The sequence below is a fragment of the Xyrauchen texanus genome, chromosome 19, assembly GCF_025860055.1.
Source record: "Xyrauchen texanus isolate HMW12.3.18 chromosome 19, RBS_HiC_50CHRs, whole genome shotgun sequence".
NCBI classification, from domain to species: Eukaryota; Metazoa; Chordata; class Actinopteri; order Cypriniformes; family Catostomidae; genus Xyrauchen; species Xyrauchen texanus.
Genome location: NC_068294.1, coordinates 29,192,638 through 29,210,940, shown reverse-complemented (window position 1 = coordinate 29,210,940; position 18,303 = coordinate 29,192,638). Strand labels below are relative to the sequence as shown.

Sequence of the window (18,303 nt, the reverse complement as noted above, 5' to 3'; positions counted from 1 at the left end):
TAAATATATTTGATCTATGGTATTAAAGTTTAACTAGCAAATACTAAACAAAAATGTGTTTATACAGTAGCTAGCTATCCAGTAAATCAGATATGCTAAAAATAAGCTAGCTAACACCATTTCATTGACAATTTAAGAGGCTAGCTATCATGGTGCTAGCTAGCTGAACTTTGATGCTGTTTCTTCTGCCTTCTGGTTTCTTCTGCCTTCTGGTGTAGTTTGTACGTGAACAATCGATGGGCAAAGACAGTGATTGTACGTGAGGAAATGTGTACTGCTGATATAGAACTATTGACTGTATCTATCCGGCCTTTTTATTTGCCAAGAGAATTTCAGCAACTCTTTGTTTCAGTGGTATATATTCACCCGAAATCTGATGTTCAGAAGGCAACAAATATCATCAGTCAGGTGGTGCAGCAGTATCAGTTGCGTTCACCGGATGCTCCCCATTTTATTATGGGGGATTTTAACAAATGTTCCTTGGAGGGAGTTTTCAATTTCCAGCAATATATTGACTGTCCTACACGTCATCAAAAAACACTTGATTTATGTTATGGGTCAATACCGAACGCATATAGATCCTTTTCCAGACCCCCAATTGGTTGTGCAGACCATAATGCAGTTTCTTTGCAACCATGTTATAAACCAGTGTTGCAGAGAACAAGGCCAGTCATTGCGTCTTTTCAAAGATGGACTGATGATAATATCTTACAGTTACAAGACTGTTTTGATCGGACTGAATGGGATATTTTTAAAACTTCTTGTGTAGACAATGATGACCTAGCTTATGTTGTGAGTTCTTATATTCACTTTTGTGAAGAGTCTGTGATACCTAGGAAATATTTAAGAATCTACTCAAATAATAAGCCTTGGGTGACAAAATCATTGAAATATGTTTTAAATGAGAAGAAACTTTTTTTTTTTTACCAAGGAACAGATTTGGAAAAGAGGCAGGTTAATAAGGAAGTAAAACGAGAAATTAGGAGGGCAAAAATGAAATATAAGGAATCAATGGAGGAGAAGTTCATTAAGGGAAATATTCAGTCAGCATGGAAAGAAATAAAAGCAATGGCTGGTGCAAAAAATAAAGAATCAACTGGAATTATTTTGACTGAGTCTAGGATAGAAAAGGGAGAGATAGCAGATGAATTTAATGATTTTTTTAGGCGATTTGATACACACGATTTTAATAAGACGAGTAGGGATTTTTATTCAGGTTTGAAAACAGAGGAATATCTGCAAATTGATAAAGCTTCTGTTTTGAAGGTTTTACAGACCACCCAACAAAATAAAAGCCCTGGGCCTGATAAAGTCAGTGGGAGAGTTTTGAAGAGCTGTGCTTATCAGCTCTGTGATATTAGTCATTTCATTTTTCAGACCTCATTGAAATTACAGAGAGTACCCTCAGTGTGGAAAAAATCAATTATTGTACCGATTCCTAAAAAGACCAATGCCAAACAAATTAATGATTTTAGACCAATTTCTTTAACATCATTATTAATGAAGTGTTTTGAGAGAATTGTTAAATTTTGGCTCGTAGAGCATACTAGTCAGCTGATTGATCCGCTACAATTTGCCTATAGGAGAAATAGGAGTGTGGAGGATGCCACTGACACTCTTAAATTACATATATAAACATGTGGATATCGGTAAGCATCATGCTCGTTTATTATTTATAGATTTTTCTTCAGCGTTTAATACTATTCAACCAATTCTTTTAGCTGAACGTTTGCTTTCTGAATTGAATGTCCCTAAGTGTTTGGTGGCCTGGATTTTAGATTTTCTGACCAGAAGATCTCAAATAGTACGGGTGAATGAAGAACATTCCGGGGAACTGCATTCTTCAGTGGGCTGTCCCCAGGGTTGTATTCTTTCACCTTTATTATTTATTTTATATACAGATAGGTGCAGAAGTCAGTATCCAGACAGACATATTATTAAATATGCCGATGATACAGTGGTGCTGAGTCTGTTAAAGCAAGGTGACACAGAGCATGGGCCCATTTTGAAATATTTTTTGGATTGGTGTGAGAGTTCTCATTTACAAATTAACGTATCCAAAACTAAGGATATGACTATAGAATTCTATAATTCTGTCGGAACTCCATCTAAAGTAGTTATTGCGGGTAAAGAGGTTGAGAAGGTCAGTTCATATAAGTATTTGGGTACATTAATTGATGATAAACTTAGGTGGGTGGAAAACACAAATCTTATTATATCGAAAGCACAAAAACAGTTATATTTACTGAGGAAGCTTAAGTCCTTTGAAGTGGATAAATCCATATTGATAATGTTTTATAGATCTTTCATTGAAAGTGTTTTAACCTTTGCTATGATCTGTTGGTTTTATGGATTAAATGTTAAAAGTAGATCCCAGCTTCAGCACATAATTAATTTAGGGTCAAAGATTACAGGATCTGTACAGTTGGGTTTGTCTGCTTTGTGTGAGAGAAATGTTCTCAGGAAGTCTTTGACTATCCTAGAGGATACATCCCACATTTTGTTTTTAGAAATTGAATTGCTTCCCTCAGGAAAGCGGTATAGAGTGCCCAAGTGGAGGACCGTTAAAGCTTCTAGGTCTTTTGTTTCAAACGCAGTTATGAGTGTAAATACTTATTTGAAACAAAGATAAAGGTACCGTAAATTTTAAATAGTAGCTATCTGAAAAATTATTATAAATGCCCGGGGTTTGTAATGTTTTTTCGTAAGGTTTTGTGATGGTTTGCTGTTTTCTGTTTTCTGTTTTATAAAAATGTATATGTTTGTGAGGTCGAAGCTACTTAAATTGCCCTGTAAAGGGACAAATAAAGATTTACTACTACTACTACTACTACTGCTAGCCAGTTTTCTGTAATCATACAAGAATGTAGGTATAGTTTGATTTAGCATGCTGATTGAGGAGTGTTTATCTAGCCTATATTTCTATTAATTTGTCCAGCATCAATTGTAAAATATTTTTTTCATTCCAGAATATTCCAATTGTTTAGCTAACTATTTATATATATATGTGCATGGCGTTGCATTAGTGTTTTTACAAGTTTTTTCTAATCTTATTCTACAGAACATTGCCACATGTGCCATCTGATGTGTGGATAAATTTAACCTCAGCCAATGTAGAAGGAAAGACTGTGTACATGTGCAAATACTGTGCAAAGACCTATGTTAAGAATGCATATATGCTTAATGCATATGAACAGTATATAGCCAAGTGCCCTAATTATTTTTCCAATATTTCCAAAATTCCCAAGCTTAACTTCCCATGGAAAGTTTCTGAAAATTTACCGGAAATGTTCCGCCCCTTTGCAACCCTAGTTGTGATTCACGTCAGAGCTGGTTGGTTTGGTTCATGGCTTATAACTCTTTTAAGAAGGATTTAAGGAGATCCCTATGGAACAAATTACTGGGAAAAATACTTTCAGAACCAAGACCAAAAGGTGGTCGGGCACTGTTTAGCTCTATTGATGACCAGGTCTGAAATTTCTACTTTTCACTTATTACTTCTACTTCTACTTTTCACTTATTTCCATTTTCTTATTATTATTTTAATGGAAAACATCAACCAGTGGATGGTGTTTCAGATTTTTCTAGTTTCTAATACTGCTACCATTCCTGTACACAAGTTTGCCCACAAATATGAAATATCAAGGGCTAAACCTCATGAGGACTGTGTTTTCTCGACAGCCAGGCCCACTGGGAACTGTGCAAACACCCTGGGAATGTGTGCCCTGCTACTTATTACCCTCATCAAACGTCAACCCGGCTGCCAAGCTGCAGTGTCTAGTTACCTCAACCCTGGATTCCTGTGTCTCAATCCACAAGTCAAGGTTGCATCCAACCCGAGCAGATAAGAGCAGTCCTAAAGACTGATTCAATGTTTGGTTTAATTATCCAACAATCTGATGAAGGCTTTTCGACAACAGTCACATAGATTACTGTTCAGCAAACCTGCCTGACAGACTCGTGCTAATATCATGATTGCAGAACAGGTTTGTTTGTCTGGCTGTATTTGAAAGTTCAGGAGAAAGGCTGATGACTAAAACATACAGAATTCAGCACCTCTCTGGTGGAGAGCGCCCATAATGATGTCACTCCACCGAATTTAAATGTTAAAGAATAACAAAAACGGGATGCTATAGCAAGAATCAGTGTTAAATCGTATGGAGTCATCGCAAACATTATACAAATGTAATGTAATTTAGACGCTTACCTTCTCTTTTGCAGCTACTGCTGGAATCGGAGAAATCAATGCTCGTAGCCGACTCGCTGTGTCTCCCGGATCCGAGGTCGAATTGTGATGGTAGTAAACAGCGAATCCACCGAAAGCGATACACAGCCCTGTTCCTACACGTTTCAGAACAGCTCTTCCATTGAAAGATTGCCTGCTGCTAAAGTAAATGCCTGAAACGTTGGTGGAGCTGTTTAACTTGTTTCGAAGAGCCAGAAACCGACGCACGGCGGCCATCATGACTGTGTCACACAGCGGTCAGATTGCGCTCACTCATCGCGAGATGAAATATACAAGCTCGCTCGTGCTTGCATGCTTCTGCATGAACACATTAACAGCTATTTTCGGTTATATCCTGTCTGTACGTTCCTCGGAAGTCCTGCCCTAGGAAGTGTAGTTTAGCCCTCAGACCTCATTTTAAAACATTGTTTTGCATAAGCTTGGATCCAAGGGTGTTAAATAGTTTGAGGGAGGTGGCATATGAATTTATTATAATTTGATATTAAAAATGAATCATTTTTTTTTGCTTTTCTTTGCCACTGTGGTTTATGGCATACTCAGTGAGGGATTTGTAAGGCACTATTCTTTGTAAAGCTGATTTGGATCAATATGTATTTTGAAAATCGCTATATAAATAAATTCAAGTCAATTGTTATGATTTTAAAGTAGTTTATTACAATAAATGCATTACCTCCATGCTAAAAAGATTGGTTGCCCAGCCCGGTCAGGTTGGTTTTAGAGGGGATTTGAACACTTTTTTTTAGCTGGTCAGGCTGGTTTTTGCTGGTCTAAGATGGTAAGGCTTGTCTTAGCTGGTCTCCAAGGCTGGCCCGCTAAAAGTGTTCAAACCCCCTTTTAATTGACAAGCCTGATTTACAATTTAGGTTTGTTTGTTTGTTCTTTTGGGGGGGGTTCCAGTAGGGGTATGCTATTTTGGTGGATACCATGATTACCATGATACATTTTTGATATCACTCTTAGTCTTTCTTTATACCACCAACATGCACACAGGACATTCATACAAATTGGTGCCTTTTAAGTCACAGTACAGTAAGTTATGGTAGGCTATTTATATAATATATACCCAATTACTATTTAAGGGTTTGCTAAAACTAAAAAATACTATTTGTAATTTTATACCTTGCTGTCAGCATACATGTCGAAATTTAAATGAATGAAATTATTGCACTATAGTGTCATTTTCTCATCTCCCCAGAGATGCACATCAAACATCTTTGACTAAAATAAGTGCTAAATCATCAGATTTCTATATTTTTTCTAGACAATTAGGTGGTTTTCATTACATTCTCTCACCAATTTGTATTAATTTGTGGTAAATGTATTATTTTAACACTGATAGTTGACGATTTTGTGTCCCTTGAATCATTGTTCACCCTGCTATGTCATGATGGTGTGACCTTTAATTAATGATCTGTTATACAATGACATCATGTCACACACTGGATATGACATTAGCCATTCATCAAAATAATGTTGGAGTTATTTGAAGTGTGTAACTCTTCTGTTTTATTTACAGTATGTTTTCCTTTATTTTGTGATGTTGTCAGTCATATGTTGTCAAGCATGACTTGTGTCCTTCATTAACATTTGTGTAAGCAATGACTTTATCAATGAATAGCTGCAAATTTTATAGTTATTAAGGTCTATTTTTCTTAACACATCAGTAAAATTCCAGTAATTATATTTTATTTTTAAGTTGTCTTATATACACTGATCAGCCACAATGTTAAAACCACCTGCCTAATTTTTTTTCGAGGTTCCCCTCGTGCCACCAAAACAGCGCCAACCTGCATCTCAGAATAGCATTCTGAGGCAGCAGTGCATAAAATCAATCAGACACGGGTCAGGAGCTTCAGTTAATGTTCACATCAACCATCAGAATGGGGAAAAATATGATCTCAGTGATTTGGACTGTGGCATGATTGTTGGTGCCAGATGGGCTGGTCTGAGTATGTCTGTAACTGCTGATCTCCTGGGATTTTCACACACAACAGTCTCTAGAATTGACTCTGAATGGTGCCAAAAACAAAAAACATCCAGTGAGGGGCAGTTCTGTGGATGGAAACACCTTGTTGATGAGAGGTCATCAGAGAATGGGCAGTCTGGTTCGAACTGACAAAGTCTGCTGAAACTCTGATAACCGCTCTGTACAATTGTTCTGAAATGCTGGTTGGTGCTGTTTTGGTGGCACAAGGTGGAACCACACAATATTAGGCAGGAGGTTTAAATGTTGTGACAGATCAGTGTATATATATTTAAAGTCTTAAAGTTGTGTCCTCAAGTTATGTGTCAACCTTGTTACCATCACAACTCTTTTATTAAAATAATGTACAATTCTATAAAATTAAGAAAATTAAAAACACTCTTTTTGTTTTTCACGTTATCTTGTATTTTGCTAGGATTGTCATAGGGACCGGTCTTAATTTGTCAGCGATTTTACTATGATTATTTAAAGAAAATAACTGATAATGAAAAAGTTGATATTTGTAGAAATATCAGCTTGAAATGTTCTTTCTTATAAACACATTGTATGGTAACTTGACTGATGGTTATGTCTCTCTATGGCTTGGAATAATCCGGGTTCAATACAATTAAGCTCAATCAACAACATTTGTGGCATAATATTGATTACCGCAAAAAATTTTGTTTGACTCGTCCCTCCTTTTCTTTTAAATATAAGCATAAATCTGGGTTTTAGTGATTCACTTACAATGGAAGTGTATGGGGCCAATCCATAAACGTTCAAATGCTCACTTCTTAAAAGTAACTGTGTTAGCATGATTTTAGTGTGATAAAACCGCTTACTAACCTTTTCTGTGTAAAGCCAATTTGACAACTTGCATGACAATGTAATGTAAACAAACCCTAAATCGACTGTAAATAATTATGATTTTGTGGTAATTGCAAAAAATGCTGTCGATATTTGAGCTTAACTTGTATTGAATCTGGAATATCCCTTTAATGAACTGTAACACTGTCTGCCCTGTTACTGTCAACCCTGTTCCTTTTTTATACGCATAGCTATATCCCAACATATAATTTAAATTACATATAGCTTGAGATGAAACAGTGCAATCTCTTAACACTTAAAGACATTCTATGTCTGATAGAATGTTTCAAAACTTTGAAAACATAGCCTATTTAAAAGGTCACTTTCTGAAATGGAAAAGGCACTAATTTCGTAGAATGACCCCATACATTTATATATATATGTTAGCTACATATCAGTCACAGACCATGTAGAGCCTAATTTTACCCTCTGAATGTCCACACTGTTATTGTCCACCCTGACACGGGCCACTTAGCTTGACCTTTATGACTTATCAAATCTTTAACATGTCCCTTTAATAATGAAAGATAAAGATACTTGTAAAATGTGTTTTATTTGTCAAAATATTCAAAGCACCGAATTGTAGTAATGACACGCACATAAACGAATACATATGCACTCTTTCAAGTTTCAGCTTTGATTTTTAGGAGACATGAGAGCAAAATCTCCTGGCAGGACAAAACTGATGGCCCCGCCCACAGAACCCACAGCTCTGCACCTGCCCCGCGCGTCTACCAGCCTCTCACTGCGCAAACCACTTCCCACAACAGCACATACAGTACCTGCTGCTGTCTCATACATGCTCCAGATTTATTCATGAACATGACCTCACTCTCAGAATACACCACTGGCCACCATGTGGATGAGAGCAGAAATTAAAGGACGTATTTAACTTTTCTTCACAAAAAGTCATTTATTTGTAGTGATTGTACATTTCTTCCCCACTTGATATTTTTTACCTACTCTACAGGAGTCAAGTCTTATGTCATATGCGCTCAGCATGGAACCACTGTAACGTACTCACATGGATATTACTCGTCTTAACTTACAGCATTGGATCTTAATCAAGTTTACCTGACAGATCTTGGCGAATAGGAGATTTGTAATGGCAGCTATTGGAGAGATCGGGACGTTTTTACAGAGCCTGGAGGGTTTCGGACAGATCGGATCACAGTTCTTTTTACCACCTCTAGGAGAAAACCTCGGCTTGTTGAACGACCCTTCAGTTCCCGCAGAGAGACTGTCACTGAGCTCCTCCGCAGATTTCGCGCACTTGAAAGGGATCCTGCGGAGAAGACAGTTGTACTGCAGGACTGGGTTTCACCTGGAAATACTCCCGGATGGCACTGTGCAGGGCACGAGAAAGGACCACAGTCGGTTTGGTAATTTACTTCTTTAATTGTTCAGCATTTTTGATTTGTTAGTAAAGAAGGTGAACCATGATAATATTATCTAAAATTATAACGTGTGTGTAACGTTGCACTCTGTGGTAACCTGCTCTTATTAGCTCAATTATCTATTTTTACATGATCTAGCACATAAAAAATACGTTTCTTTTTTTTTTTGGTGAACCTAATTTGTCAAGCTGGTTTATTTGGAAAACCATTTAATTTAGATGTTACCACATTAGGCATTTACCTAAAATGTGCTTCATGTGGTAACACATAAATTACTTTGTTCTAGTCAAAAATATTATTGAGGCTACCATTACTCATGGTATGATACCATTACTAACATACCATACATTAGGTTGCACCAACAAAACCCATTTTAAGGGTAAGGTCAGATTTAAATAGCTCCTCAAGGTAACAATTGCAGGTGACCACTTTTTATAGAATAGGCTAATTGTGTTATATATTTTTGGGGGGTGTGCATAATAGAGAAGGGAAATGCATTGCTGTTTGAAAAGCTTTCGCTCATTATGAGATGAGTGTTTAAACTTCAAAGAACTTCACTGGAACTATTGATTTATTCTTCTCCAGGTATTCTGGAATTCATAAGCCTCGCAGTTGGATTAATAAGCATCCGTGGAGTGGATAGTGGACTTTACCTTGGAATGAACAACAAGGGAGAACTTTACGGCTCTGTAAGTCGACCGTTACTCAATGTCTTTGACTTTTTAAGCTCATACCAACACCACCATGTTGTATGGAATGATACTGAATGTTTGCTGTTTCCTTTTGTTTATTTTAATTGAGCCAAGCAGATGGCACATATGTTTAATGTCTCCCTGTTACGAGTTAGAAGGGTATTGCATTAATGAATTATGTTTTTATTTTTCCTAGGAAAAACTCACAGCCGAATGTGTCTTCCGTGAGCAGTTTGAGGAGAACTGGTACAACACATACTCCTCTAATCTATATAAGCATGGGGAGAGAGGAGCACGATATTTTGTGGCTCTGAATAAGGATGGCACACCACGTGATGGGACAAAATCAAGGAGACATCAAAAGTTCACACACTTTCTTCCAAGACCAGTGGACCCTGATAAAGTTCCAGAACTTTACAAAGAGGTGCTTGGACACAGCTGAGACTATCGGTCAAATTTAAGGGATGTTAGATAGATGCCCAGTTTCCACTCTTCACGTGGAGGAGGTGATAATGGTTGGCCTTGTACACAGTGTCCAAGCCATAAAGAGATGTGAGAAGTGAATAGTATCTGCTCTGGAAATGCATAGGCCAGTACTGATGGTGAAGAAAACAGTCACAAAAGATTCCAAAAGTAAGAACACCAAGATGCAGGTGGAGTCCTGGTTGCTTATATGGTTCTAAATGAGCCCATACAAAGATATAAGTCTCAATGAAAACTGACTGGTAGCATAATATGTCCATGAAAACCTATACAGAGATTTGGACATTTTAACATGGTGCTGCTCTGCTCTGGAAATATTCAATATGTGTTAAGAAGGACTTGAAGGAACAATGCTTACATGATGCTCAGACATGACAGAACTGGGACAATGGAGAACAAGAGATGCCATCTCACAAGATGTTATTTATACAGTTCTTGACACATAGGCTATTTATTGTATGTATTTATTTATTTGAATATATAAATATATATTTTTACAACTTAAAGTAGATTTTTTTTATTAGACTTAACAGTAGAAAGTGTGTTAAATAGCGCCAAACTGTTCTCTTTATATGGTGGAATCTGTAAAAGTTCTTATGATCTCTGCTATGATATTATGGAGGGCAAGAAAGATTTCCAGTTTCAAATGTATGAAGAATGCCACAAGACATTGTGATTTTTGTAGATTTGTTTTAAACATGGTTTCCAAATAATGGCATGCTGCACATTACATTTTACAGGACATTAAATTAAGTATTATCAAAAATTATTGTTTTGTTTGGTATATTTTCGTAGTTCTGACATGATTATTATAAGTTATAAATAAGTAACTGGCATTGCAGCCTTAGATTCTGAAACTATGACTTTGAAACTACAGGTTTTGTTGAGCACCAAATTTAAGAAGAAGAAGAAGAAGAAGAAAAACAGTGAGAAAGTAAATCAACAGTGCCTTCTTTTTCTAAGCCGCCATTTGGCCGCTCATCAGCATCAAAGTTCTTCTTGGAGACCTTCTCAGGTAACAGCTACACAATGATTGATTGATTTAAAGTGAGTGAAATAAACCTTGACCTTTACTTTTGGGTCTAACCCCTAAATTGTGAGTAATCTCTGTTGATGCTTAGTATTGATACTCAAATTGGTAGCAAAGTTATGAATGGTGGGCATTTTTATCAAGATCAAATAAGTTTCCAAAAATAGTTTCCAAATATCGAAATATACTTTTGAAAAAGAGAAGAAGAAGAAAAACTCTGAGAACCAGCATTTTTACATTAACACAAGCAAGATGATATGAGATTTAGATACCCTGGGCTAAACCATTTTTAATGTTGTTCAGTGGTTAAATGAGCCATTTCCACAACAATGACTAAAGAGGCACATCTTCTGTATATACAGTTTCCACAAGGGATGAGAGGACATTTTATTTTGAAGCGTGAAAGTTATGGTCTCTGATTTCAGTTTCTCTGTGATGGTGAGCCAGGGTCTGTCTTAATAGGGGAGTTTACCCATAACCTTTTGCCGGTGATACAATGTGGGATTTTCCCCATCTCAAAACCATAGAGAGCTTGTTAACAACAGGTATATGAGGGTAGAGGATGAGTGAAGATGAACACCTTAAATATGAAGGTTAACTACCGAGCAATGAATTACATCTAAAGCAAAAATGTTGTACAGTACACTGATTTTACCAATCATGTTATATTTAAAGAGAAAGTTACTGATTATTTACTGACGATCATGTTGTTACAAACTCTGTTTTAGGATTTTCTTTCTTCCGTGGAACAGGAGATGTTAGGCTGAATGAAAGCCTCAGGCACCATTCACTTTTATTGTATCAAAAAAGATGCAATTAAAGTGAATGGTGACTGAGATAAACATTCTGCCTATCATCTCCTTTTGAGTTCCATGGAAGATTTCTGATACATACAGAACTTCATAAATAATTTAAACGCTATTAATTGCATTATTTTGTGAAACATTTTATCTTCAGTCAATAAAAATATATTAATGTTTCTTTAAGTTTCAACATTTTGCTTGTTTTGTGCAAATGTCAAAGAAACTATTGGGTCGCTACTTTAATGGAAGAGAGTTTGTGTCACAAAATACTCCCTGGCACTTGAAGAACCGATATTTTGCTGTCTTTCTGGACTGAAATGGATGCCTTTATCCATCCCTTTAGCAGGTGGTCTGAGGCACTTTACAAGCAACACTTAAATCCTTCATCCATGCCCTCTCTCAGCCCTGACTCTTGCACTTAATGTATGCACCCTTATTTTCATCACCTCAGACATGGCCTCAAAGAGCTCTCAAAGAAACTCTATCAGATAGGTGTGTGTGTGTGTGTGTGTGTGTGTGTGTGTGTGTGTGTGTGTGTGTGTGTGTGTGTGTGTGTGTGTGTGTGTGTGTGTGTGAGAGAGAGAGAGGCATGGGTTCACAGACAGGTGTTTAAGTTAGGGATCTCTCTCCCTCTATTCTGTCTCTGTGGCCCAATAAGACACTGCAGGTGTTCCCACAGCACATGTCAGCATGTCCTGGCTCTCTGATCTTCAAGGCCCAGTGTTTGTCAGCTGTGAATATGGGGCATTCATTCACACAACCCAATGGAAATACAGCCTTGGTAGCTTTGTAGTCTGTGTGGATTACAATAGTGCATAATTCATATCTTTACAGACTAGGGGAAGTATCACCTGGTGTTTTAAGTTGTAGTCTCAGGGCAGATTTGTGTTTGCACAAGGGTGTTGTCTGACAATATCCTCAGCAACTGTTTATCTAGGGCTCTTTTTGAGTCAATGACCTCTTTTAAGACAAAGGACAATACTGAAGTGTTTACATGGCTTTTGAATAATACAGTTTGAATGTTGAGGTAACATGTAATAACAAATTTAAAATTATTTTAACATTATGAGAAGAATACTAAATGAACTAAAAATTTTGAATAGTGTATAAATTATTTCATTATATCAGACTAAGCATACAGTATGTGACCTGTAATAATAAATGAAAATTATAATAGAAAGCATTAACACTGAATCAACTTACTGCAAAGTTTCTTAAGAGTTTCTTGAAAGTTTCTTTCACACCTTAATTTTTATTTTTTTAGCATGTCACCTTGCTGAAAATTGCGGTATACAGTATATTTTACCTATCTAACTAGGCAATACAATTTTGATGCTTTTATACTGACTGTTGACTTTTACAGCTGTCAGCTATAGCGGGATTGATTTCTGTTGTACTATGGAGATGTCAGAATCTACTTGCATGATTGACCTCACATATATATATATATTCCTTTAACAATGATGTATTTAGGAATGAATGATGCTGAGCATTTTAACAAATAATGGGAATTTCTAAACATGTCTTTTCCAAACTAAATTTTGCCATCCATTTCAGAGTGTAAAAAGGTTCAGAATGTAGCTTTAAGAGGAGATCTTAACAAAAACATTGATAGGTCCTGTTGATTTTAGGCTTACTTTAGGTATCTGATTATTTAAAGTGACTGATCATGCATTCAGGTAATAATGACAACCAAGTCATCATAATAATAAGCAAAATATTTCAAAATAGATCAATGACATGATGCTGAAATTATCAAAGGTCACTGAAAACTGTCATTTTGAGTGTCTCTTTGTAGTCATGTGAGATATGCAGACTCCTCCCCAACCATCTCACATCTGTTGAGCAAACTATTCCAATTGTCCCAGAGGGGTACAGATCTGGCTCTCTCCTTGGCCCATGTGTCCACATTATAAAGCCACAAATTAGCTCTTGACATTAGGGCAACATAATTGCTCCTCAAAAGCATGAGGCATCAATTAGGCTCCCAGCAGTGTGACAGCTTATCCCTATAGGACATGTCTGCTCTGGGGACAGGAGCTGCCCACTGCCTGACTGGGCCAGACCCAAATCCATCAGCTGGGTCCATACAGTTATTTCAAAGCAAATTGTTGCACTCAGAAGGATCACAGATATTGTTTGACTTAAACATTCTGAATCCTAATTATGATCATAAAAAGTAATGAATAATCAAATGGGAGCTTCTTACCTATAGGTTAAGATTGCATTTCAACATTTGGGAATTGAAGAATAAATGCTTTTGGGTGTTTGAATAGCATTATAGATGTCTTTGAATCTCTAGTATTGAAGCAACCCAACTGTGGCTTTTCCCACAAGGCTCCTTTAGCCTAAGGGCCAAAACGAAGGTCAATTGGTTCATTTCCATACTTTCCACCCAAAACATTCTTAAAGCACTCAATCTTATTAAAATTACACTCAAGAGTAATTCAATCAGTAGCTTGAACATGCAATAACATCCTTGAGTGAAATAGAAAATCATTAGTGTTTGTTGTACATGCTAAGACAAAAATGACTGTGAAATTAAAGCCATTCAGTTCGAATCAACCTTGTCTGATGTGGAGTCATTATAATTTCTAATGCACTGGAAGTGAAAAAAAAGCACTTCTCAAACCTCTGTCATTCTTGAAGAAGGTCACTGACAAAATAAACATACTACAAAAAAATAATAAAATCAGGCTGTAGTTTGATTTATTTGTAAAGACTTGAATAGAAAGCATTGCAAAGTTTGCAGAGCCCGTGAAAGGTATGTGCACTGTACAATCTATGCTAGCAAGTGACAGTGGAAATGTGCATTGTTGGCCATAAGTGAGGCAGAAAATTGCTAACCCATTTGTCATTGTGCTCCTTGATGTAGAGGTCAATCAATGGATTCTTTCATGACAAGCATGCAGAATTGAATGTTTTTCCAGGGCCTTACTGCTTCACACCTGGACTGCCAGGTAAAATAACAAAACAAGGGGAGCGCAAAAGAAAAGAGGGTTTAGCAGAGGACTGCCATGTAGGCCAAGGAAAACTGATAGCTGAGAGGAATTTGTCATGCATCTTGGTACCTCTAGACCATACACCTTATGCACAGTCACCGAGCATGAATAAAGTGTATAACCCATTAATGGCAGAGGAAATCTTTGTGATTTTATCACAAAATCAACTAAAATGTTAAATGAAATCAGAAAAGGACACAGTTCCCACCATGACCAGGTAATAGGTGCGTATTACCACTAACAAAAGTTAACCTAACATCTTGAGTGGTTTACGAGGAAATATTTTTAGGTTACAAACTTGTAAATACAAGGGTATTATGCTATAAATGTGGTTAATTAGGACATTTCTAGTGTCCCCATAATTCAAATTGCTTAAAAAAAACACATACTAAACAATGTTTTTTTGAAAATATAATAATGCAGAAAGTTTTCTGTGAGGGTTAGGTTTAGGGATAGGGTTAGGGGATAGAATCTATAGTTCGTACAGTATAAAAATCATTATGTCTATGGAGAGTCCTCATAATGATAGCTGCACCAACAACGTGTGTGCGTGCGTGCGTGCATGTGTGTGTGTGTGTGTGTGTGTGTGTGTGTGTGAGAGAGAGAGAGAGAGAGAGAGAGAGATGCTGCATCTACACCACTTGGTGTCCAAAATTTCCAGTATCCTAGGATTGGCCACATCATGACGACTCCCTAACAAGTGCCATCTCCCGTCAGACATTTTTGCATCGGCTCAAGCATGTTTATCGTCAGAAACATGGAAAACCTGGAAAACAGGAAGAAATTGCTTTTGCAAAATTAGTGATGAGTGTGATTTGGAGGTAGATTTGCTCCCTTAACATATAGCTTTAGTCCAATGATGGTTAGGTTTGAGGAACAGTTTATTAAATATGCATTCCTCTTTACTGCTGAAAAAACTCTCTTTACAATTCTCTTTTGGTGCCACTCCGTGGACATTTCCCCTGCAATAGAGCTCACACTTGCCAATCCAACAATATATACCGTCCACCGAGGGCAGTGTTTCGGATTTCGCTAAGCGCAGACCGATTTTAGCTAAAGAAAAGACAACGTACTGTTTCCGATTTCACTGTGAGATCATTCTGACCTTTAAGATGTAAGCTGCTAAGAACAATGTCTGGTGTGGTTTCTATTAGTCATGCCACATCCAAGCTGGTCTCCCCACACTTACCTTTGTTGTGATGCATGGGCAGTGGCCCTGCTTCGATGGCTGCCTTGTCCATCACTGCCTGGAAGCGTGTCCAGCTGTCCTGTCACTCTGTCAGCAATGCTGCCTCTCATGGTCCACACACATGGTGTGTGTGTGCGTGTGTATGTGTGAGCTTGTATTTATCACTTTGTGGGGACCAAATGTCCCCATAAGGATAGTAAAACCCGAAATTTTTGACCTTGTGGGGACATTTTGTCGGTCCCCATGAGGAAAACAGCTTATAAATCATGCTAAATTATGTTTTTTGAAAATGTAAAAATGCAGAAAGTTTTCTGTGAGGGTTAGGTTTAGGGGTAGGGTTAGGTTTAGGGGATAGAATATAAAGTTTGTACAGTATAAAAACCATTATGTCTATGGAAAGTCCCCATAAAACATGGAAACACAACATGTGTGTGTGTGTGTGTGTGTGTGTGTGTGTGTGTGTGTGTGTGTGTGTGTGTGTGTGTGTGTGTGTGTGTGTGTGTAAGTGTGTGTATGTGTGAGCGTGTATTTATCACTTTGTGGGGACCAAATGTCCCCATAAGGATAGTAAAACCTGAAATTTTTGACCTTGTGGGGACATTTTGTCGGTCCCCATGAGGAAAACAGCTTATAAATCATACTAAATTATGTTTTTTGCAAATGTAAAAATGCAGAAAGTTTTCTGTGAGGGTTAGGTTTAGGGGTAGGGTTAGGTTTAGGGGATAGAATATAAAGTTTGTACAGTATAAAAACCATTATGTCTATGGAAAGTCCCCATAAAACATGGAAACACAACATGTGTGTGTGTGTGTGTGTGTGTGTGTGTGTGTGTGTGTGTGTGTGTGTGTGTGTGTGTGCGTGTGTGTGTGTGTGTGTGTGTGTGTGTGTGTGTGTGTGTGGTGAACATTTAACTTTTACAAGGTCTTGGCCTAAAACCTCATAGATAATTTTCAAGGATTACTTCAGAAAACAATTAAGAGGGTTCCTTCTGTGGATTTCTGTTGTTCTCCATGAACTCATTACATTATAGAGGATGTCGAGAAATTATTTTGTTGGTTTTCCTGGCTCAGCATCAAAACACTGTTTTTATCATGTATGTTGTTCCATTCGTTGCAAATGAACTTTGATTTGAGTTCTGCATTCAAAGGTGAGAGGTGATTTCAGTTTACATCACAAATTGCTTGTTGTCTAAATGCAAATATCTTCGATTCCACTAGTAGCCCCATCAGAACGTATTGACTTTTCTTGAGGAGAAATTATTTCCACTTGTCAGGCACTTGTCTGGTTTCCAGTTGCCTAAATCAATAGACTTCTCCCTCTATGGGTCATGTATGGGTTTTCATAAAAAAATAAAAAATCAGTCTTTCATTCTAGTTCTTATCTTATTAATCTTCATAAAAGAAAATGCCTTAAAATATTATGTATGTTACATACAAATAAAGCATGTGGCTCTGCAATGACAGAGATTGATCATTTTAATTTGATTTTATGATACCAAAATACATGCACATACTTGTTTTCAATCTATATCAGCTGTAATGTTACATGAAATCCAAAGGATATGTTTAGTTGATGAAATCCCATGTGCAGAGTCCTGATTTCTTTGACATGGCCTGCAGTGATCGTATATACAGAGATCAAAGTGTAAATATAAAAAAAGAGTAGCCACCTGTCAATGTGTACCTGTGCAATTAAAACACTCCCATCAAGACAGTTTATAATTCTTAGGGGTGAGCGCTGCAAGTTCTGACAAGCCATCAGAAGTGTATGAAAGCCCTACAATGTATCATGAGCAGCATGGGAAGATGACTGAAGAGGTCAGAGGTTAAATTACTTGATAAGATATTGTCATTGATCTTTAGGCAGAATAAATATATTATTTGACCATTGGGTCTTAATTTATTCATTTAAAAGACACTTTTATCACAAAGTGATTCATCATAGGGAGACAGTAACATGAGCAGTGCTACAAAACAAAGTTCCAGAAATACTCAGAAAAGTACAAAGTGCAAGCTTATACATAATTTTTTTATATAAATGCGAGAAACAGCCATCTCTTTTCACACTCATTTCAAAATGTCAGTGAACATTCCAGCATTCCTCACCTCTCTTAGAAAGACATGAAAGTGAGAGAATATATAGGACTCTATTCCTTTAGTAGTGTAAACTATACCTGATGTTGTGGGGGACTTCAAAAAGACACTTCAGCACAATACTAAAATCTTCACAGTAATTTAGAGGCCTATGGAGGAAAGGAAATCCCCTGGCTCAGAGAGTCCTTTCACCCTGATCACAAGTTCTGGAGGAAGAAAAAGAGTATTTCAACAACTGTGCACATAGAGATGTCACATTATGCTTGGTTATTTAAAGAATTGAATCTACACTTGGTACTCTGGCTTTGCAGTCAAAGACAGAGGTGAAGATTCTTGGTGAAATTCTAGATTGTGATCTGAATTTTAAGTCTCATATAAATTATTAACACAATAATTACAATAAAGTAAAAAAAGACATTTGAAAAAAAGAAGAAAAAAAACATTGAAATATCACACAAATTTGACCCTTGTTTACTTGATACGAAAACGTTTATTCATGCTTATATTTTTTCTCACATTGACTATTGCAATGCATTTT

The 18,303-nt window shown here is 36.9% G+C and overlaps 2 protein-coding genes across 4 annotated transcripts in view; one reads left to right on the top strand and one right to left on the bottom strand.

Annotated features, from left to right (window-relative positions):
* LOC127659428 (calcium uptake protein 3, mitochondrial-like) overlaps positions 1-4,492 on the bottom strand; it is a 28,254-nt gene extending 23,762 nt beyond the window's left edge. For all 3 annotated transcript variants that reach the window (XM_052149231.1, XM_052149232.1, XM_052149233.1), the window contains exon 1: positions 4,208-4,492. In XM_052149231.1, the coding sequence (XP_052005191.1) occupies positions 4,208-4,465 (258 nt within the window). In that variant the 5' untranslated portion in view covers positions 4,466-4,492. The remainder of the gene's footprint in view (positions 1-4,207) is intronic.
* Positions 4,493-7,865: 3,373 nt separating this feature from the next.
* Positions 7,866-10,378, top strand: LOC127659433 (fibroblast growth factor 20-like). The gene is made up of 3 exons (XM_052149244.1): positions 7,866-8,458; positions 9,059-9,162; positions 9,362-10,378. Exons 1-3 carry the CDS (start codon positions 8,182-8,184, stop codon positions 9,605-9,607), a joined length of 627 nt encoding a protein of 208 aa, XP_052005204.1. The 5' UTR covers positions 7,866-8,181; the 3' UTR covers positions 9,608-10,378.
* Positions 10,379-18,303: the final 7,925 nt, after the last annotated feature.